This window comes from Centruroides vittatus, unplaced genomic scaffold (assembly GCF_030686945.1).
Source record: "Centruroides vittatus isolate TY-2023 unplaced genomic scaffold, ASM3068694v2 contig_19, whole genome shotgun sequence".
Classification (NCBI taxonomy): domain Eukaryota; kingdom Metazoa; phylum Arthropoda; class Arachnida; order Scorpiones; family Buthidae; genus Centruroides; species Centruroides vittatus.
The window spans coordinates 1,809,456-1,833,883 of record NW_027121169.1 but is presented as its reverse complement, the minus strand read 5'-3'; the positions used below and the strand labels follow the sequence as shown (position 1 = coordinate 1,833,883).

The following is a 24,428-nucleotide window of genomic DNA, read 5'->3' as shown; positions in this document are numbered from 1 at the left end:
TGTTTATTACAAAATTCGACTTTAATTTTTTTTTTTACAAATGTTTGAGGTCCCTTGAAAGTCGAAGTCCTAAGCAACAATTTAAATAGCTCTTTACTTGTAAATCCAGTCCTGATAGGACAATGTCGAAGCTGATGCTCTTAACACAAAGGACACAAATATGTATAGAACGATCTCTCACTTGTTTCGATACCACATAAAGACGTGTCCCGCTAGCAATAATTGTTCTACTATAAAATTTCTCGATAAACAGCTACAAGCAGCATATCATTATATCGGACAATAATATATGATTAATTTTACAATACTAGTTACAAGCGACCCAGATGAAGTAGCCATTTTGTGGAAAATGCAGCGCCGTCTATAGTTCATGAAAAACGCGAATATGTTGCAGTCGAAACCAGTTTTTAGTTAGGATGCATTTAACTAGTTGAAACTAATTTATACTGAGTGCCTTTGTTAAAACCTGTTTGTCTAGTTAAAACCCTAGAATTTACTGCTAGTCAAAAATGAATTTGAGTTAAAACTAGTTTTAACTAGACAAAACAGATTTTAACAAAGACATCCAGTATAAACTAGTTTCAACTAGTTAAAACGCGTTCTAACTAAAAATGGGTTTTGACTAACACATATACAGATTTAGCACAAAAATTATATGATGTTTCTCATTAAAAATTAAAAAGTTTATACAGATTATCAAAAATATTATGTTTATATTCTTTTTACATGTAATAGCAGTGATGGTTTTTGTTTTAAATTTATTTCTTTAGTATAAGGGAAATTTTTGCCATCTAAAAGTAGAACTTGATATATTAGGTGGTTAGAGTATTACTGTTCTAGAAAATATATAGAGTATGAATGGTTATAAATCTTTATCAGTCATTTTAACAAATAAATGGCCAGTAATAATTTTTTAATTTCTTTTTACCTATTATTGGTAAATAATTTATAAATTGTTTATCCATTACAGTTTTCAGATAAAATTCATTTAACAAGAAAATATGTTAAATTATTGCATTTAAACAAAATTCTATAAAAAGCAAGCAAAGTTTATTTTTTATCAGCTGACTTGTCTGATTTCTGAACATTGATATTGTGTATTATTTTAATTATTATAGATTTAACAGAGATCAGAATATGATTTTGTGATGATTTATCAGATTCCAATATAAATTTGACAAATCACCATAAATTTGAATAGCATAATGATACAGGATACAACAAAAATCAAGTTTTGTTGATTAACTACTGCAACATAACCTATGTTGTCATAATTAATCAACAAAAGTATGCAGTAGTAGTTAATCAACTAAAACTTGTTATAGGAATGCAATAGTTATTCACTGATTTGACTAGTATACAAGAAATGTAAATTATAATGAGACTAACATGAAATGAAAATACAAGCTTGTAATGAATTTAACAATAAACTTAGTATACTTTATTAACATCTTTTTATTCATAATAGTACATTCCATAAATGATTTTATCCATACTTTTTAGAAAATATATGGAATAATAAAAGAATACTAGTTAAACAGAAATTTGGAAAATTTTTCTTTAAATAGATTTATATTTGAATGCAAGAATTTCATTTTCCTACTAAATGGTACTATCTGAAAATCTTGTAAATTAAAAGATAAAAGTATTTTATTAAGTAACAATGCATATAATGTTTTAACAAATTAAAATTTATTTTGGTATGCTTGTTTTAAGCTACTATCTTTATTCATTTGTAAATGGAAGATACACAATTATATTATGTAATAATAAATTTTCTATTGTAATTAGAAAACTTAGTAATAGCAATGTAGAGATAAAAAACATTTGGGGCTGAATAATATGCATAAAATTTGAAAATATTTATTTATGAATTTTTCTGACTGCACAACATTTTGATATTTTCTATTATAAAGAGATTGTGTAAGTAATAAGAATTTTACAAAAGAAAAGTTATTAAAATATATAACTTGATTAATACATAAAATGTACAGTATATATACAATTTATTCAAATATATATATATAGTATATATATATTTAATAGTGTATTTGTTTTTATTGTATTAAATTGGTCGACAATTTTGTTACAAGTCTTTTAATGGAATATTTACTTAATTTAATTATATATTGAAGAGAAATATTATTTATATATTATATTTTAATAAAATGAAATATATGACTAGAAAATTTAGTTACATAAAATTTTATTAATACGCTGTTTCATCTGTTTCAATTATAGGTGGTAATTGCAAAACATCAGAGTTACTAGCTATACAAGAATAATTGCTTTCTTGTTGCTCTCTGGAATGAATTAAAAATTAATATAAAAGTTTTAAATAATTAAAATAAGATCATATAGTATAAAACTAACGTGTTAAAATGGGAAGATTTCTTTTTTAACCATATCTTCACTTTTAATTTTTTCAATTGATTTCTTAATTCATCATTTTCTTGTTTTTCTTTCTTATATTTTATATATAAATGATCCCTTTCAACACTTAATGACTTTAATTAAATAAATCATTTAATTAATTAAAACAGTTTAAGATAGTGTATTTATTGTTAAAATTATAATTTTAATAACAATTAGTCATGCAATAAGTTCTACTTCAGAATTGATTCACTGAAAAATTTAAGAATGAATTATTTCAAATCCTTACAAATTTTTAATCTCAAGATCTGTAAAATGTTGTTATTGCAAGATAAACCAACTTACATTGAATTATAAACTGATTATTATTTAATTTATATATGCAACTAAAGCAGACAATTGGAAAAAAAAATTATAAAGAAGTTCCTAACCTTTATCTCATCAGATTTTTGTTTGAGTAAAATTTGATTTTCTTTTAATTTTTGTTTTAATTCTGTCAAATCAAACTGTCTTAAAGCAAATGTTTTCATTTCTTGAAACAGTTGAGTTTTCTCCTTAATGTTTATGTTATAATTTGTAATTTCATTGTTTTCAGATATCAGTTGTTGCATTAGAGTCTGGTTCATTTTGATAAGTGCATAATTTTCAGAGTCATTATCCTGTTTATAAAATTATGATTAAAACACAAAACAGTATGTTAGACTTAAAATATACCAGTACAAATTAATCTAAAAATAAAATAACAGTATAGGTTAAATTAAAATGATCTAGCATCAGAAATTACATTTTCTTTAAAAGTTTTTTTAATGAAGATATTTCAATAAATCCACTAGTTAAACCAGAGGTTCTCAAACTATGGTCTGTGACCACATGATGGTCTAGAAGCATGTGCTCAAGCTATGGTCTATGAACTGCAAGTATAAGTATAACTTAAATACCATATAATTGCTTCTATTATTTACCATCATTTTATAGAAAGGAAATTAAATGTGGAAAAGTTTGGTAAAATATATTGTAATTTCAAAGTAAAGAACACTAATTTATGATGATGATTATCTTTGAGAAAAGTAATGTATTAAATACAGAAAAATTACAATAACTTAATTATCTACTTATGATTATCTACAGCATTTAATAACTTATCATGTAATAATTGTTTTCATGTCAAACTTGAAAATTTGAAGTACTGGACTTGAAAGTTGTCATGAAATTTCTATACATGAAAGTCGTAATTTGAAAATTAATCTTCACCAACAACTTATTGATGCTTGAGGATAAGACTTGTTTTCATTACCATTATTGCTAAGAAAATAGACTCTCATAGATATGTTTTACATATGTTTAAAAACTAGAATTCACATTTTTTAACATAATTACTTTTGTTTATCAGTAAAAATTTCATCATGGACTGGCACTAGTCTGCAGACCAACATTTGAGAAACTGCTATAAATTTATTCTTATAGCTTGTCCTTTTTCTTTTTAAATTCCAAAGGAGTTTAAAAAAAACAAGAAGCTATAAGAATAAATTGCAAGCTAGAAGCTATAAGAATAAATATAATTCTCCTAAAAAGTTTAAAGTTAAAAAATGAAGAGAAAAAAAGCCAAGATTCCTATGAAATTGGAGTCCAGAATAATAGCCAAAAATATGTCTCTATAAAAGAATAACATACTGCTATAAATGATTTAAAATGTGAAATATTGTGTCCAATAATGAAAATGCAAATATTTTTATAAGATTCTACAGATCTTTCATTGACTTAAATTATATCTTAAGCTCCATAATTATTAGTCTTTGGTTTGAATATTTAACATAAATAGTATTACAAGGTTTTTAGAAAATATTTTGATGAGAGTGGTCAAATAAGAAAATGTCTATATTTCATATTTATTTTTGATGCCAAATAAATTTACTTTGTACAATTATTACTATTGAATTATTTATATAAATTATAAAATGCTTAGATATGAATTTAAAGTACTAATTTAAATCCTTCTTCAAATAGAAGTCTTCAGTTTTATTATTATATACTAATAAATATATGAAAAATTATGTATAATAATATAGAATGCAATAAATTATTATATTACATTATATAAGAGGTTATTTTCTAAAGATAAATGAATTTCTAAAATATGAAAAAATAAAGATGAATTATTATGAAAATTTATTTATTCATCGGGCTGCAATATGAAAAAATTGTAGACCTATAAATTCCTACTGTTGTCTGCCCGTCTGTCACTTCCTTAGTCTCGAGAACGGAGTTAGATACATGAAAGATGAGACCAGATATGGAAACCTCAGGGGCAGGAGGCCCCGATTAACTATATACGAACTTCCGATGTAAACCGGAAGTCGTGTTATTTCAATTCAAAATTTTTCCTCCCATAGGTATTAGATGACCGACACGATTCCATTATTAAAAGTATGAGTACATGTAAGCCGCTACTAATCTGAGGTGGAGAACATATATTTTAAATTAAATAAATTAAAAATATGATTAAAAATTGCAGACCGGCATTGTGATCTGGGTCACCTGTCCTTAAGATGTCTCGGATTTCATCTAACTCCGTTCTCGATATTAAACGGTTACTCGTCAGACTAGTTTGACGTAGCGGAAATAGAGTATTTACGTGGTCTTGGGTGGTGACGTATTTCGTGTTTCGTCATTATAAACAATAATTTCACTTAATTTTATATTCTTTCATAATTGTTTGAAATGGTTTTTCTTAATAGATAGATTAACATATTTTTTATAAATAAACTGAATTTATAATTTATATAATTTATTACTGTGTTGATATTTTCGAAGTAATAAATTATTTAAACATCGAATCGACTCCGTTATTATGATAATTGTCTTTACATTCTTAAAAAATAACAATAAATTAAATTTTTTATTAAAAATATATTTTATTTACGATTTTCTGAATAACGTTTAAATAATTTAAATTGTTTGCGATAGATGGCGGGTTACTCTTACTTAATATAACTGATTTTTCAAACGATAGATGGCGGGTCACTCTTTCTTAAATGATTTTTCTAACGATAGATGGCACTCCATATGTTTATCTTGAAAACATAATTACAGTATATAAGATTATTCTATTCGTGGAACACAGTTTTAAGTAAAATATGTCATGTTCTACTAATTGAAATGCTTTTTTAATGTTTATTATTTAATTTTTTAATATATATATAATTATAATTGTTTAAATGTAAAAATATATCTATTCTGCAAACCAAAAAAAAAAAAAAAAAATATTCTGCAGAAAATCCTGCAAATAAGTGTAAATCAGAACTGACATGTTCTGTTCTGTAATAATAATGTCATATATTCATTATTTGCAAATATTTTAAATATGTCAGAGTAAATATAACACAATAGACAATAGAAGCTTACAGAAGAATTCATTTTGTAAATAAAATATTGTTATTAATAAACAATTTGTCATTTTACTTTTGGTAATAATATTTTATTATTAGTCTATGAATGTACATACGTACGGTACCTTACGATTCGTATGGATGTTACTAATATAGCGTATTAGTTATTGACACATGTGGATGATGTGGATGGATGGAGACGGGCTAGAGATTCGCAAGAAATTTTTCAGTAATAAACCTATAACTGATTGAGATATGCGAACTAGCATAGGGATTTATTTGCATGTTAAATCAAGCCGGTTAACTCGAATTCATCAAACTTTTGATAACTCGGAAGGGGTATTGATACAGTATTTTCATAAACTCGCAGGAATTATAATTTATATAATGATATATATTTATTATATGTTTATAATATAATATAAAATAATTAATAATTATAAAATATAAAATATTATAATAAATAAATAAAATAAATAATGTTTGTCTATCGAATAAATTAATCAGTAATTTTCTGTAAAGTACGTGGGCAGTGGTGCTTCAGGTGTGACCTAGAATTCTAGGTATGTGACTGCAATTCGAACCAGCTTACAAACCCAGAAATTATTTGTTTCATTTTATTCCGATGGATTTTTCGGATTAGCCGACGTAAAAAATAAATGGATTTTGGATAAATTAATTTAAGAAACAATTATAGTACGATATAAGTAATTATTATAATTATTTTATATAAATAAATCTTTGACAAAAATCACAGAAAACGATGATAATATCACAAAATTATTGCATAAAAATATCAGTCTTATGATTACTAAAAAATTAAATTAATAGTATTTACTAAACGTTTATTCTTGTATTTAATTATAATTATTAATAAATACAAATCCTTGTCAAAAATTACAACAAAATATTGTGAAAAATTATTTGAACACATCACAAATTTATTGCATATAGGTACACAACAAAAAATATCAATCTTATGATTACTAGAAACTATAAATTTAAAATTTTTGTTCATTTGGTATACATTGCTAGTGAGAAGATTGCTGCTGCTCTTCTTCAATTAACTTTTCAACTGTGGGTTGTAAATTAGTCGAGCCGAGTAGGAGCGGTAAAATAATTGAAAGTCGATTTCTAAATTTAATTTTTGTTACCGTCATAGTTGAAAATTCCGCTTTACATAAATATGTTGTTGGGAAGGGGATTAACATTTTCATCCCTTTCTCGTGTAGAAATGGATATTCATTTTTCCTTTTGATCAAAAATTTATCTATAGACATTGTTGAAAATCTAGTTTTCAGCATATCTGAACTAATTTCAAGGATGGACTCGTATTCTCTGTTACTTAAATATAATTTACTACTATCATATACTATGAAAGGGTTTGTTATCCACAAATTCCTTTCACGTGTGGTTTTTTTCTGACGAGAAATATTTTTCGACACTATTACTTAAAGATTGTAGGTGTTGCTCAATGATTATATTTATTTTTGATAAGTTTATATCTTGCTGCGAAGTAACAAACTCAGAATAATTATTAAATATATCAACATTATTATTTCTACCTTATCCAACTAAAAATTAATTTTTTTCTTAAATCCATCTATTTTATTAAATAAATGAAACGCATTTATTGCAGTTCCTTGTAAACTTAAGTTTAAATCGTTAATGCATGAAAATATGCGATATATTTTCATGCATAATATATAATATATAAAAGTAAGTGGTAAAATCATACCACTTACTTTTATATTTGCGAAATACAGTTAAAAATATTGTAGGGAACGTCTAGTAATAAATGACATCACATCATTGTGAGATATAAACAAGTGACGTATGTACTTTCCCCAATATTTTGCATTACAAGAATCTGTCTTTAGTGCAGTGCTAAACATAAATTTCGTATAAAATATCTTTTTTCATAATTTAATAAATGAAAATATTATTATTATTATTTCTTTGAATAAGAAAATTTTTTAACATAGAGCGGTAAAAATTCTCCGCGGACCGACGGTTGAGAAACGCTGATCTAAAAACACTTAATTGGTTTGCTTTTCCATTGCGAGGCTCTTTTAAAAATGTAATCTTTGCAAAAAGTCGGGACTTTTTTGAAACGCCGCGGGACGCGGGACAAATTGTTAAAAATTGGAATTGTTCCGCCAAAAGCGGGACGTCTGGTCGCCTTATCTCTGGGTGATCGTATACCACCCTTGTTGAATACCATTACTTTTGTTTTAGAAACATTTATAGTTAGTCCATAGTCAAAACAAAATTTCTCTAGAATTGCAATTTTATTTTAATTTTTGCTGATACCCCACAAATGGGGTATCAGCAAAAATTACTGTCGTCAGCATACATTAACAAGGAAGTAAATAGTTTACCGATTACAGGAATCAAAGATATTGGTCGAAAATTTTTGGGATAATATACATCGCCTCTTTTATATATTGGAATAACCAAAGATTCGATCCATTTTTCCAGAAAAGTAATATCTCTTTTAATAGCGTTAAAAGCTTCCAATATTGTAAGAAGAAAGTTTTCTGAAAAACACATTAAATATTCTGTTCTAATAAAATCGATTCCAGGTGAAGTACCAGATTTAAAACGGTTAATAGTTTGTTTTGATTTCTCCAGTGTAAAATCTGTAAAACATTTCTTTTTTATTGGAAACACTTTATACAGATCCAATGACAATTGTTCACCATTAATATATAAAGAATGTTCTTTGGAGATTTTTTTCTCGTGATCGAACACTCGCTATCATACCATATATTTGTTATTTTTTTGAATTGAAGATTGGCATTGAAATTTCGCATGTTTTTGATGGGATTAAAACAAAAAATTCAATTCGATTTAATCATTTTTTTAAAGAAATTTTAGCAAATATTGTTTGTGGCGAGTTTCGTGGAATTTTTATCTTACTAACTTGTAAAAATAGGTCAATTTTAGTCGGGCACCAGTTGTGAGCCACACACCTGTGATCGAAGGGTGCGTGACTCACTACTATTGTAAAGGTTGAACACTTGTAAAGCTTTACAACAAAGAAGTTATCTACATATATGACAAACAAATAGCTGATTTATATTCCTTACATTACACTGAACATTACAGCAACGAACAGTTTATCGTAGGCATATATCATTTTTTCATAACTCGGAGACATCTTACATCTATAAAAATATGCATTTTTTAAAACTTAACAACAGGTTACAAAATAACTTATAACATTCGTTACATAAATTTAGGTTTTCTGAGTATATTATACACTTCTGAATAAAATGCCACTGTAATTTCGATCGTAAACATATACAGTACTAAGTCGAGATACGTTAATTTTAATTCTCGTTTCTTCGAGTCATTACGTGTTAAGGAAAGACGGGCAGGACGACGGTGGGATTTATAGATCTACAGTTTTTTTTTTAAATTGCAGCCTGATAAGTATAATAAGTCCTATTAATAGATTATAGTCATAATAGACTAATAGAAAATTAACAGAAAATATTTTAATGAAATTATTTTAACATGTAACAAAAGGCAATGGACTCTCTGTAGCATCAACTATCAGTTGGTATCACCAGTTTTTGGGCTGCAATTTGAAAAAATGATATAACCTATAATGACACCTCTGTGCAAGAGAGGTACTCACTACACGATGGATATCTTATTTTCTCTATAAGGCGTTTTATTCCGTAAACAAGTCTTGAATATTTACTAATTTTTTCGATTTTTGTATTTTATTACATCTTACCTCCAAAATTCTCCATTGATGAATATTAGTGGGATTTTTCATATGTTCTTCTAAAACCACCGTTTTTTTGTTGTTGTTGTTGTTGTTCAGAGAGTCTTCTGCTGTCTGAAATCAGTTCATGCCGTAGTTCGGAAATATTTAAACATTTATTTCTCATTTCTTCGTTTCTCTTTAGGATATCAGTTAAGTTATGATATCTTTCATTATTGATATTTCTTCTTTTTGATTATTGTAATATTCTGCTTCTCTTTTTAATTCGAATGATTGGTTACTTAATTTTTCTTTCCAATTATTTATTTCTTGTCCATTTGATCTAATTTCAATTCAACTATTTGCAATTGTCTCAAATTCTGCGTGAATAAAACAATTTTATTTATGATTTATTGAAATAAAGGGCAAAAGAAATTTTTTTTGTAAATAATAATAATATATAATCAAATATTCACTTGTTCTCTTTCTTTTTTGATATCGGTCAAATCATTCTTTTTACTATTAAATTCATTAAGAAGTTTGTTATATTTATTTTTAAAAGATGATAATTTTTGTTGTATTTTTTCAGTGATGTCGGTTTGATCATTGACTTCTTTTTCTTTTAATTTTAATTCTGATTTTCTTTTCTTTACTTCCGTTTTTTCTTGATCAAAGCTACCGCGTTGAACATTAAGTTTTTTTTTTTTTTTTAATTTAGAAATATATTCAGAAATGTGCTTTTCTTTTTCACGGTACTGTTCTAGTGTTGCCTATGAAATGTATACAAAATTGTTTTGTATAAATTATTGGCTGAATTTATTATAAAAATTTTTATTTTACTATTTCAGATAATTTAAACAATCCTACATGTAACATATTCAGTTATTGAGATCTATGATGAAAAAGATTGACCACCATCAGGAATTTCTGTCTATATTTAAATTCAGACAGAAATTCGTGGTTATGATCAATTTTTAATTAACACTTGTAGTGCCAAATTATGTTAATTATTGCATAAAAATATCCCTATAGTTTAGGAAATTTCTGAATATTCCTGAGACTTCGTTACCTTATATAATTCTGATTGAAATGATTTGGTTTAGTGCCAATTTCGGGAGCGAAAAATGGTGGCGCTAAATCGGAGTTTGACCGAATTTTATGTTATTCTCAAAGTATCGATACGTATTTATTATAAGAACGAAAAACCTCTTTATTAAATTAATATTTATCTTGTTTCTAACTTTTTAAAGTTGATTTTCAAATTCTCAGTTATTCGATGTTTCGATGTTCGAATCATTTATAACTCTTAATTAGTATTTCGGACTGCCTATGAATTACGTAATGCAGATTCGGGTGAGTGAGGGTGTTTACAAAAACGTTACGTGATGCAAGTGTCACAATCCTTGGGTAACAGAATGAATCATTTTTGTTTCTGAAATGTTGCATAGTAAACCGTAATGTTTATATCACTGATTTGTACGTTATACATGCAATTAATAAAGTAATGTAACGTACGGTGCTGTGTATTATTCCTTAGTATAATTGAGGATTGATGAGGATGTGCGTTACGTAATTTTTGGGATAGGTATGTGCAACGCGTTACGGGGAATAGAATGTATAAAAGTGTAAAAGTAGTGTTATGTAATTTATAGACAATCCATTTTTGTTAAAATGTAATGTAATTAATTTGCTTTTTTACCTTTGATTCCGAGTAATTTCTTAAATATTGATTCTTTTCTATGCTTAATTGTTCGCATTGTTTCTTCAGTTTAGCAGTTTCTTTTTCTTGGTCTTCGATTTCTTTGATTAGTTCTTGATGCTTATATTCCATACTTTGAATTTGTCTAAATAATGTTTTAAGCTGTAAATATTATTTAAAAAATTAGTTTGATGATGAATAAATTTTTTAAAACCCGAAGAGCTTTCATTTATAAAATTGTTTTCTGTAATATCAATTAATTAAAATTTTGTATCGGTTAGAACAATAACAATTGAATATTAATTAATTTTACTGAAAAAATTTTATAATTAAATTTTTAGATATTGGTCAAAGCATTAAGAGATACAGTACTTAATATAAGATTTACTTTATACAAAATATTTTTATATGAATTTTCTCAATAATTGTATATTTTGTATTAAGTGGTTTCAAATCGTGGAAAATAACTGACCCGCTTGTTTCGTAATTAGATACAATAACCCTATATAACGAATTTGGTAATGTAATTTTAATGTTTATTCATGTTAAGACCAGAAAATTTACAGTCTTATTTTTAATTTTAATGTTAATAAATACTGTAATATTAATTGCAAATTACAAAATTTAACCACATAAATTATTTTGACAAAAATCCAAGTCCATCAGTGATCGAATGGATAAAACTGAACACTTGTAGTTGGTACTTATTCTTAATTATCATAAATTAATACCTGTTTAACTAATGCGCAATTTTTTATATAAAAATCTGTTGTTTCCTTTTCATTTCTCTCTATTATTTTTTCTAATTTGTTATTTTCCTTTTTCACATATTCAACATTTTTGTAATTGCTTGAACTTTTCTTTTACTGATTTTAAGAAGATTTTCTTGTAACTCTTTTTCTGCATATATTTTTTGCAATTCCTAATAAAAAAATAAAGAAATTTATAAAAATTTTAAATATTATTTACTCGTTATTATATTAAAAAATATATAAAAACTATTGTTCTAATTTTATGTCAATTTTCATAAAATAATATTTAAAATATGATACTTACGTCGTTTTCAATGGATTGCTGTTTTGTCATATCTAGTACGATGTTCTCGAGTTCAGCAGCTGTATGTTTCATATTTGAAATATCTAATTGAATAAAAATAAATTAATTTTCCAAATGCACCTTATATATAGGGTTCCAATCACATTGTATATGTTAAAACGATGAAAAATATTTTAAATTTCTTTGCTATTAACTAAAATGACAATTAAATTGACTCCTGAACATAGATTGTAGGCTTGTATTGATAATGACAAACTTGTGGAAACTTGACCATATGTTTGATGTGACTAATTGTCACTCTGTTGCTCTGGTGGATCTAGGTTCAAGTTCAGATCGTATTTACAGATATATTCATGAATGATCTACCCCTAAAAGTGATAGATAATACCCTAATACATTTTCTCTCTTTACACGGTCGCTCTAATGTACATCTGTGGTTCCTTCAGGGTGGAAAGAGTTCAGAGATAAAAAAAAAACTCTGAAACTGAACAAATATCATATTACATATAAAATACGTATAAATCCATTCTGTTTTCATTAAACACAATAGCCCCATGTACTATGTTACCATTTTTATGGATTATTCTATTCAAGTTTTTAATTTCTGATTTCAGCGCTGTATTTATTATGTTATACATTTAAAAAAATTATTTATTGAAAATGTACTTTTCATATATTCGATGACAGTAATATTTGAATGTTCTTCATTTTTAATCAAGTGAAATTGAGACTTTAGATTGTTTCAATATCTACACGAAGAATCTTGCAAAAATTTGAAAATACATGCATTTTATACCTGATATATAAATTAAATATATATAATTATATATAAATATATACATATATTTATATATAATTATATATGTTTAATTTATATATCAGATATATAATTTATATATAAATATATAAATTTGCATTTATTTTATTAAACCATATGTATGTATACACTATACAGGGTGTCCAACAAGTCTGGAAACAGGAATTATGTTGATTTTTGTTTATTCTTTTATAGCTAAAGCATGGTACTGAAGTAAGGAGGAACGAATACCGTTCCTCCTTACTTAAGTGCCATGCTTTACTTGTAAAAGAGCAAAGATTAACATAACTCTTAAGCTTCCAGACTTATGAAACAAGATTGAAACTAATAATATTGAAAAAGTATACAATAATGCAGCCGTATATCAATATTCGTCCCTGCCATGTGGCATTTGCGTTCACTACGAGGTTTATGAAATGGTATTATTCATATCAGACTGTACCAGAATCAAATAGCGAACTGTTATGCGATTTTTGATAGCTGAAGGCAGCATTACACTACAAATTTTTGTGCATACATGCTGCGATGGATCTCACTATGGAGAGTCATGCATGTCGCTGCAAAAATCTTGTAAATGGGTTCGAAAGTCGAAGGAAGGCTGAAGAAACGTAGATAATGAGATAAACGCATAGACTTTTGAACCAAACTTTCTGTAGCGACATGCACGACTTTCCATATTGTGCTTACATCCTGCGATGAATCTTACTAGCTCTGATGCCTTCGGCTTAATGTTGGGTAAATTAGGCATTTGTAACAAGTTACGGTTTTATTTAAAATAACTGGAGAAAATTTCAACTGTTACTAAGGCTGTGCGATGACTTCATCGATAGATTCGTGCAATCATCGATGATTTCGTCTGGCATAGGGAGATTTCCATAAATTACTTAACGCTAAGGAGCATCGCCTACACCAGCATTACGAAGCCTTACGCCGAATAGGGTGTTCTTTATGAGGTTACAGATTCTTTTGGTAGGAAAGTAAAGAACTTTCAGTTTTTCATATGATTACGAAAATTCAAATCAATTATGTTACCTATTAATAAACAGTGGCATCAAGATAAGTGGTTTGAATTTTCTTCTGTCAGTGCAACGTAAATTATCTGGCCAACTAAAATTGGTGATTCACATGCGCATATGTTAAAGCTGGACAAAAATAGAACTAATTAAAATATTTTCCTCCAACAGGTGAGTATTACAACCCGACTCTCAGTACTAAACTGAATAAACCCGCGCGTGTACATTTCAATTTTTAAACATTTTGAGTCGTGTGTAACCCACATCGTGCCCATTATGGGTTCGGCCAGGCCCTCAGTAGAGGTGGCTACATCATGGGAGACAGCACCGCCCATTAAATCTACTATGTTCCCAACCCGGAACGAACCGGATTCCCCAAGTTTGCAGGATAGAAGCCTAACGTATTATCAAATCTTTTTCTACAATCCATTGTTCTGATTGCTTTTTTGTATGTAAATTTTTAAATCATATTTTATATTTTTCAATAGCTATTACTGTAGCAGAACTTCAGTTGCATAATGGAAAGGAACAAAATTCTAAAATAATAACAAATCCCATGATATCAATGTTACAGGAAGATTATAGTGTTTCAAATTCCGTGGAGAATGCAGTTATTATTTATAATCGTGTGCCAAAAACCGGAAGCACAAGTTTTATGGGGATTGCTTATGATCTTTGCAATCGTAATAAGGTTTCATGTTCTCCATATAAATACCACCAAAAATTCTCATGTTCTTTCCCTTTCAGATCAGGTAATCTTTTAAATTAAAAAAAGAAATTTTAAATATATATTTAAAAAAATTATATATATATATTTTTAAGACAAAGCAATTTATTATCATAGGCAAGAATTGTACAAAATATAACATCTTGGAGGTTAAAAAAGCCTGCTATATATCATGGACATATGGCATTTTTAGACTTTCAGAGGTAAGCAATGGGTCATTTATTATGAAATTTCATAAATGTTTTTATAGTTTTTATTAAATTTATAAAAATTTAATTTGTTTTATATTTTTAAATTTCAGATTTGGTATTAAAGAGCAATCAATTTATATAAATCTTATTAGAAACCCTTTAAATCGATTTATTTCTTATTACTATTTTCTACGCTATGGAGATAATTTCCGACCTCATGTTGTTCGAAGACGCCAAGGAAATAAAATGGTAAATATGGAATTAAAAATCAATCAAAATTAGCATTTATATAATTTAAGTAGAAAATTCAAGAAAAAAGCTATTTTTTGAGTTAAAGTTTCCTTTCCAGAATTTGTTATCCAATTTGCAATTCATATAAATTGGAATTACCTTTTTTCATAACAATCAATTGCACAATAAAGTGAAGTGACAAATACTGTCATTCTCATTTGAAATTACTGTTGATCAAAATTAGAATTTTTGTTTTACTGCTGCAGTGATTTGTATCACTATTTTCTAGTTTATTAATAACTACTTACAACATTTTTAAGACAAATATATTCAGAAATTGAGTGAAAACTAAATTTTCATCAGTTTTTGACATATTAAAATTTACAGCTCATCATAGACTGCGTGACTTATCAAGACAAAAACTCATAACACCTTATATATGAGCAGCCGTGTTTATTAGAAACTAACTAACGTTTTCGGTCGTATTTAACGACCTTCTTCAGGATAGAACATCAAAAAATCGAACAGAAGAACATTTAGCAGTAACGAACAAGCGTTTGGAACGTTTTTAAATGAACATACTTATATATAAGGTGTTATGAGTTTTTGTCTATTAAAATTTACTATTATTAGGAAATATAGAGGATTGAACTATTGTTAATAAAAGTATTAATTACTGCAAAAAAACTGGATGTATTATAATTAATTTATAGAATTAAAACACGCTTGGGAAAGTTGTTTTTCATAATATTAAAATTATTAACATCTAAAAGTGATAAAAATTCTAAAGATTTTATGTCTGTCAGTATAATTACAGTATAATTAAAAGAAAATTATAATTAAATATAACTTTTCAAAAATCGTACATAAAAATAACATTGAATACTCTTTACTTTTTAAATCCTAAACAATTCACTTAGTCAGATAGCTCCCACCCAGTGGCTAAGGGATAGAATCGTTGAAAGCGTTACACGTGTGTAGCTTCCACCAGCTAAACCGGGTGAGGTTGGTGCTCTGTACAGCGCATGCGCCAATGTCCTCTGGCTGCTTTACACCATTCAGTTATTCTCGCCGTGGAAACTGTCTCGTAAGCGCTTCCATTCCGCCACTGATATTCGAATGTGAAAGTTCGAACCCACCGGAATTTAACCGGTAATGATATATCTTTTTCCGCGCGTTCAGAAGGAAAAAGGATATGAGTCCAAAGGAAGAAGAAATGAATCAGAAGGAACAACCGACGAAAATTGCGGGTTGGTGAAACTGAACAACGTGACCACGTCAATAAAAGGGCGACGAGAGAGGAAAGGAGGGGTCGGTTACGTAGTGTCGATTAGACAGAGTGTGTGCGTCCCGAGTCCCGACGGAACCCGCCCGAACGAAAGGCATACCTTGCCGACGATACCTTGACCTAGAGCAGTGGTTCTTAACCGGTGGTCCGTGGACCACTGGTGGTCCCTGAAAGCACCCGAAGTGGTCCTTGAAGTCATCCTAAAATTATTAAATAAATGACGACGAGTTTTGTCAGTTCAAATTTCAAATACATTTTGCTTATTTAGTGGATTTTTTTGCACAAACTAAATAAATTGAACCTTCAACTGCAACGGTCAGGAAATATGAAATTGGAAGGCACTAGCAATATATTTGCATTTGAAGATAAAATCAGTACGTTTATCGCTAAAATCGACCTATTGATCAGCAAAGTTGAAAGAGAGAATTTTTCTGCGTTTGATACATTAAACCCAATTATTAACAGACAGTGTGCTGAGATGCCCACCAGTGGCCGAGCGGTTCTGTCGCTAAACACTGAGAGTTTGGTCGCGAGTTCCCACTGCGTTCGGACGGGCTGGCCACGTGGAGTTCTCCGGGTTTTCTCCACGTTTGTAACACCTGAATAGGGGCCAGTTTCCTTTAAAAGATCTCCTGGAAGGCATTATTCGGAAACTGATTCACAATCCTTTCATAGTCAACATTTCTGAGGTGCCGGATAAAATACAAGAAGAGTTAATTGAAATGTAACACGATAGTAACTGCAAGGATACTTTCGAGACAGGAATTAATCTTGAAGATTTTTGGAGGCATAAAGCTATTGCTTTCTCTAAAATTCGAGAAATTGCTTTACGGTACCTAACTTTATTTTCAACCACATATTTATGCAAGCAAGGATTCTCAGTGCTTTTGATAATTAAAAATAAACATCGAAATCGGTTGGATGCCAGTGCTGACATGCGTTTGGCTTTGAGTAGCACTGAACAAAGAATCCAGCAGTTGGTAAACACTATGCAGTTACAAAAATTGCACTAAAATAATATAATTAATGTAACATTTTCGCAAATAATATAATACTCTTGGTTTCGAATAATTTTATACGTGTTTAATTTATAGAACAACCTTATAAGAACTTATATTACTGCCAAACAGCTCGTGGTCCATGGCAAGAGAAAAATTTTGATAAATGGTCCCTCATCACTAAAAGGTTAAGAACCACTGACCTAGAGGAAGGACCGACCCGGATCACGAGGTATGACCCCATTTCATGTCAACTCTCCCTCCGCGAAGCCGCGCTCAGGCGACAATAACTCGCCGAATTGTATCTGTTATGTTAGCGTTAATAAACCTTTGTTATTGTTTTAATCCTTGTGATGTCCTTTATTCGAATATTATCATCCGCCGCTCTACCGTCGACCCCATTCACTTCCTCCACTCGCATAAAAACGCGTAACGCGTAACTCATCCGAACCGCCATCTTGACGTGGGCAAGTCTAACGGACTTGTTAGCCGAAAAAAGGAGGAACGAGACTCCGTCCGCCTCCCGGCACCCACACGAATACACAATAGCAATCTTATCGTTTTCTTCACATGTAGTATAGAAATTTGTAATAAGGTACAGTACATAATGCGGTTATAATAAAATATTAATTTTAATTAATTCAAAGTACGTTAAAATATGAAAATTTATATTTTAGAAAATACAAGGGAAGGTCATTGGAAGGTGGAATCGGCGCTTCCACTGCTTCCAATGACGGCACGCCACTGCTAAACATGTGTAATTTTTTAATATTTATTTCTTAAAATATCAAATCTTCAAAAACTTATTAAATTTCGTATTAAGTTTTATTAAATATAAAAATTTATTTACAATTAAGAAAATTATATTTACAAATTTGTTATTTAGGTTTGCACATTTTTAAATATTTTTTATTGAAGTTTAACGTCGACTTGTAGTGCATACGAGTGGCCACTATTTGTTGCGAAATTTGTTAGCAGTAGCACACTGGTTTAAATACAGTGTAAATGTCTGTATAAGTCGCCTTGGCCTGTTATAGTCGTTTAAACAAGAGTTTAAACGACTATAACAGGGGTTAAACTCGAGAAATACTTCCTTATGTTTTCGTCGTCACTTTACCGACGATAGACATCACACCGTCGTTGTTCTGTGTACTTTAATTTAATCGAAATGGAAGAACGAGGACGGCGCCGTAAATTGGAAAAGAGAGAAACGAAGCCAGATGAAAATCCGATTAAGTCGTAGTCGGGTGAAAGGTCATCTCCGCATGGCAAAGTCGACTTCGGGGGAAGATAAGCTCGGCGGAGAAAAGGTTTATTTTCTGCAGAAAAAGAAGTCTTTTCTACCAAGGCTTCTTACTCTTGACGGGTTTTTTCAGAATGCCCTTCGACTCCTGTCCGTCCAGTCCTATCTCGCGCGACCGCCTCTCCACCGTCCATTCCGCCACTTCCGGGTATCGTCGTCCCAGATACTCGACCAGAGACGAGGTGCTGTCGTTCGGAGATATGACAACCGCCCTCCGCTCTGCTTGCGACTTCTGCCCTCCGCTCTGCTCAACATCTTTCGAAAGCACCCGAATCACTCGGAGAGAAATGGAAGAGGAGGAGGTGGAGGAGGGCGAGGCGCTTTTCTCCTGCTTATCATCTCCCGAAGTGTGCCACTTTCTCAACTCTGAAATTGTCCATTCTGCAATGAAAAACAAGCAACTGTTGTAAAAATGTTCCTATTGACTTAATTTCATCTAAATTGTAAGTAAGAAATATGTAAATTTTTTTATGTAAAGTTAATTTAAAAATGCAATAAAGATTTATAATAAAACGATCATTTTCTACAATTTTTTAATTAAAATAAAAATTTCAAAGTCAGGAATCTTTAATTATTAAATATAGTAATTTTAATATTTCCAACGATTTTTAATGATCGTATATAATTTAAAAAATCGGTTTGTATAAATTATACAATACTGTCGATTGCCATAACACAAATTATTTGTGAAAATGGAGGAATTCTATTATAATTAATTAAAGTTTCGAGTATAGCTGTACGAATTTCATATGGTATAAAATGTGTATATAAACCATAGCGAGGAATAACAATTTAATCTGTTTAACAATAAAAAGAGTGAAAAGAATCTCCCAAAATAAGTGGAAAGACACCGTTCGTCGTCTCTGTGACAAAACCGATCGATTGTCTAAATGGAGCATTGTCGGAAAATCATTGACACTAATTGTGATATTCGGCCTAACAATGTTAAAAAATACTTAAATTTAGAAAGTTAGTGGTTTGAACTTACCGATAAAATGCTGCAAATTGCGCAAAACTCAGAAAAACGCTTGAAATAAATCACTTTTAATTGGACGAATTAAAAATTCAACCTCTCGTAACAACAGTAATCATCCGCTCGCAACAAATTGTCGGAATTTTATTGTTGAGTCGCCACGAAATTTTATGTAAAACGTTTGGAGTTTTCACCGAATTTCATGATTTTTCTGCCTCTGTGTCGCTGAAGAGATGGATTATCGCGAATCAATCCTTGCATATACATTCACGTTAACAGTAATATGTATTCAAAAATGAAATATTCTTGTGTTTCGTGTCCGTATAAGAGGAATAAAAATTTCGATTGTATGATGATTCTTCGAACCGAAAAAAGAATAGACTCGAAGTATAGCAACCTCCCTTTTATCCACCTTGTTGTAATTTACTTGAGTGACGCTTTATAATCTATTATAAAATTGAACTTTTGTTAAATTAAATTCCATGGAATTTCGGGCACTGATGGACCGTCACCTCTTTAATTCGGACAAAATGACTAGGGGCAATTTGAAGTTATCGCGGCCTCCAGAGTTCTTTTCTGAGCGGCCACAGTTGGCATTGTATATAGGATGCGCTTATTTACATCATCTACATTGAAACTGCTGCTGGTGATATCGTAAATTTCTTATATTTTTAGTTTATTTTGCTTAAATCAACTAAAACTAATAAACCCTAGCTATGGCTTATACGAGAGATAAGTGTGTCAGTGGTGGTGTCAAACGTAAACGCAGTCCATTTCCATCCAAAATAATGTTGAAAAAATATGTGTGTGAACTATGTTGCGGAAGTATTCTTATACATGACCACGGTTGGTTTGTGCATGGCTTGGCACCAAGGATGTTGGAAATACTGTAGTATACCTGGTTTTTAGAAGATTGGCGATTTTAAGGTGGTTAGAATTTTCACTTGTCTTCTTATGTGTTTATTATTCACGTCAACCGCTTTTTATCGGGTTTAAAATTTATAAAGATATTCTGAGACATAAGTGGAAAAGTCGAAAAGCAACGTTTTGTCTTTTTTCGGGGTATGATCGAATCTGGATGCTAAATTTACGAATTTACAGAGGAAATTTCGGATCGGTCGCGTGCTAGCTTACCGCCCGAATAGGATGACATCAACCCATTTTACCGGGCTAATAATTTATTAAGATATTTCCAAAGAATCTATAAGCAGTCTTCCGTTTTATTGTGTGATCGACTCTAGACATTTAATTTAACTGAGTAATTCATACTGAAATATACCTGTAACATCTAAACCTTGCGCGACAGAGATTTTTCATGGTCATTTTCGAAATCAGTGCACCCGTTTCCATGCAAGGCAATTTCGCTCCAGAGATAAGAGAAAGTTTTACTTTGTTTCCTTGCTCTCTTTAATGCGTTAGTCTGTTTACAAACTGGTCCCTAGTCGTCAGGGTCACTGAATCAGTCTACTAATATTATTTTAAAATGCGTATAAAGTCAAATTTTTAAAATAGAAGTATGAAAAAAATAATGCTAATATGCAAGTATGAGTAGTTTTGTTTGGTATATTTATAATCTGCTTGTATTTTATATATTTTTTAAAATAGTTTTTTATCATTGTTGTTTTTTGCTTACTCTAATGGCTTCTAAATTTACTGCAATTTGATCTAACATAATATCATTTAAACTTATATTTTTTGTTTGGCTTTATGCTATCTAGATGGAAAATTCTGTTTTCTGCATTCTTATGTATATTATTTTCTATACTCATATATCTTAGCGAATTATAACACATTATATGAAATAATTCTCTGATTTTTAATACTGTTCATTTTTATAGAAATATTAATCTTATATTTAATTTATATGAAAAATAGTTATTTTCTTGCACAACATTTATAGCCTGGACATGAATATAAAGTACAAACTACTGTAAATGTTTAGCTTGAGTTTATGCGTTCACATTGCAATTCACTACGTAATTTAGATAAATCAAAAAAATTTTCCATACAATTTACTTAAAGAATTAAAATTCGCTTCGGTAAATTGTTTTTCATAATATTTAAAATTAGTAACATCTAAAAGTGATAAAAAATTTTAAAGATTTTATGTCTGAAAATCTGTCAATAAAATTTTGTGTCAATATATCCATTATTTCATAAAACAGACGTTTATATAACTTCTTTTTAGAACCAATGTTAGTATGACCATAGGGCCGGTATCTCTTTGATACCACGTAAGGATGACACCACTGTATCTTTAGATTGATACAGAAAATCAATTGCGCGAGCGATTACGTATGGGTTAGACCCGGAATGAAGCGAGTGGAGAAGATGACGGAAAGAACGCACCCAGAGATTTATATATAAAAATATACCCGTTTAATTTCTCATATGTCTAATTAGATACAAACGATTACTTTACAGAGAGACACGTGATAAGGTACATGGCTCACGATCCGCGAACATAAATTCTACGCGGATTAGAGAGAGAGAGAGAGCTGACAAATATTCGCGTGTAGGATAAATACCTTAAGATATGTAGTCGGATGTCGATGTAATAATCGATGATATCCTTATAGACCGTTGTAGGCGTTCGGGCTAAGAATAGATGATCTTGTAGTAGATCGTCGGTAATGACTCTGTCCACTAACAGGTAATAGTTGTTCAGATAGGAAGGGTAACGACGACAGTTCAGCTTGAATATAGATGATGAGGGAGGATCGGCGGCGACAGGTAACTATCCTTTTGAGCGCACAAACACACGGTCAGTAACAACTTCCCTGTCTTACTCATCGTACTCCCTTTTTATATGGGGAGGGAGTTTGCAGGCCCTTCTTTGATTTCGTCAGAAGAGATGATCTTCTTGGACCAATAAAATTATTGGTGACGTAGTCGTGTCACCGAAATTTGACTCATCTTAACAAGGAACTCAACTCGTGGGAATCGAGTTTAGACCGCTCTTATCAGAAAGTTTTATCAGTTGATTTCCGTTTAACTAACCCTTTTTGGTCTACTTCGTTCCGTTTTGTATAAAATGTAGAGTTTGCATAAAATATAGTTAAAAGATTATAAAGGTACATATAAATGACAAAGTTCACAATATTACGATCGTCACATCATTATGTCTCATTCGTTTTTTTTTTTTTTTTTGGTTGAATTTCTGAAAATTTTTTATCTTTTTCCAAATCGTCCCAAATCAAATCAAAATCATTTCTTTTCTGACGTAAGAAGTCAATAAACTGATTTATTCTAGTAATACAATATGCTTTATTAAAATTCATTTTTTGTAATATATCAAATAGGATATCTGACTGTGCAAATATTTGATGAAAAACTAGTAATAAAAAGTGGAAATCAAAATCTATTAAATAATGGTATAATCCTCTTGAGCAATTGCAGTACAGAATACCATTGTTCTAGACTTTCCACCATATTCAATAACAAAAGATTTCATTCTTGTTTATACTCCATAACGCAATTCACAATCCTACTATTGTAATTCCAATAGGTGTGGCTGAACCCGGTCGCCCCATTGTGGGCCTGGCCGAACCCATAATGGGCCTACTAAAAGAGGCCCTCTTAGTGCCCACAGGGCGGAAAGAGTTAAAAAAAATTAAAAAAAAGGTGTGGCTGAAGAAAAACGTTTTTTTGACTTCTAGGATTAAGGTTTTATATCGATTTTGTTTTCGACACTGTTTCACATAAAACACGAGATTAATTAACAATTAACTTTATTCCCTCTCGGATACAACTGACTGGAGTGACGACTATACAAGAACTCCCTCTCAGACAACGAAAGTATGTAGGAATTTTCACCCTTGACCTGTCACTCAGATCAAATTACAACCGATCTTCTCCCCTCTAAAACGAAGTCTCGGAGATGTGCAGGTAGTGTCCGTGTTCTAGAGCTCTTTCTAACCGGTGGTCCTTTGTCTTGATGTTGATTATTCTGAGAAACTGGATGTTGCCTGTTCTGGAGTGGTTGTTGTCTTGGAGCTATCAGTTGATCAATATGTCTCCTTTCTATAGTTCCTTCTAGTGAAGCTATCATGTATGTACTGTATATGGTCCGGTCTTCTTTGTCACCTTACCTGGTTTCCACTTCTTTGCGTCTCTATAGCACCTGTAATTGATGTTGTCTCCTATCTGGAATTCTGGTATTCTTGTTTCCTCTTTTCTATTCTTATATAGGTGTGAATTAAGTCGATCATAGATGGTAGGTAGTCTTCTTCCCATCAACAGTTCTGCTGCCGTTTTACCTGTAGTACTACTAGGTGTTGTGCGTAAACTAAACAGAAGTCTGGGGAGCAACACCTCAGTTTTTTCTTGGTTGTGATGTAATTTTTCGATTCTCCTCTTTATAGTTTACACTTGTCTCTCTACTTGTCCGTTGGAAGAGGGATAATATGGAGGGGAAAATATGTGTTGTATAACATTTTTTTTTCGTATAAATTCTTCCATTTCTTGGGATTTAAAGCTTTGATGATTATCTGATACAATTGTATTTGGTAGTCCATGTGTACTAAATATTCTCTTCGATAATTTCACGGTTTCCTGGGTTAACTTCGTTTGTACTTCTTCTATCTCCACCGACTTCGAATAAGCATTCACTAGAATAAAATATGTACGTCCATAGTGTGGTCCTTCATGATCAA

General features: G+C 30.0%; 3 protein-coding genes across 3 annotated transcripts; 1 reads left to right on the top strand and 2 right to left on the bottom strand.

Annotated features, from left to right (window-relative positions):
- Positions 1-2,189: 2,189 nt before the first annotated feature.
- Positions 2,190-13,940, bottom strand: LOC136970259 (cilia- and flagella-associated protein 58-like). Its single transcript, XM_067264684.1, has 9 exons — positions 13,852-13,940; positions 12,233-12,315; positions 11,908-12,098; positions 11,177-11,338; positions 9,954-10,247; positions 9,508-9,857; positions 2,805-3,032; positions 2,374-2,507; positions 2,190-2,303 (listed from the first exon to the last, which is right to left on the bottom strand). The coding sequence occupies exons 6-9, from the start codon at positions 9,547-9,549 to the stop codon at positions 2,210-2,212; spliced, it is 498 nt and encodes a 165-aa protein (XP_067120785.1). The 5' UTR covers positions 9,550-9,857; positions 9,954-10,247; positions 11,177-11,338; positions 11,908-12,098; positions 12,233-12,315; positions 13,852-13,940; the 3' UTR covers positions 2,190-2,209.
- On the bottom strand, positions 9,801-12,304 carry LOC136970226 (myosin heavy chain, clone 203-like). Its single transcript, XM_067264653.1, has 5 exons — positions 12,233-12,304; positions 12,027-12,098; positions 11,177-11,338; positions 9,954-10,247; positions 9,801-9,857 (listed from the first exon to the last, which is right to left on the bottom strand). Exons 1-5 carry the CDS (start codon positions 12,302-12,304, stop codon positions 9,801-9,803), a joined length of 657 nt encoding a protein of 218 aa, XP_067120754.1.
- A 613-nt stretch (positions 13,941-14,553) lies between the features above and the next one.
- On the top strand, positions 14,554-15,262 carry LOC136970225 (heparin sulfate O-sulfotransferase-like). Its single transcript, XM_067264652.1, is given in 4 exon segments — positions 14,554-14,750; positions 14,752-14,814; positions 14,907-14,992; positions 15,091-15,262. Coding segments are annotated over 4 exon segments (453 nt in total). The 5' UTR covers positions 14,554-14,618.
- The last annotated feature ends 9,166 nt before the right edge of the window (positions 15,263-24,428 follow it).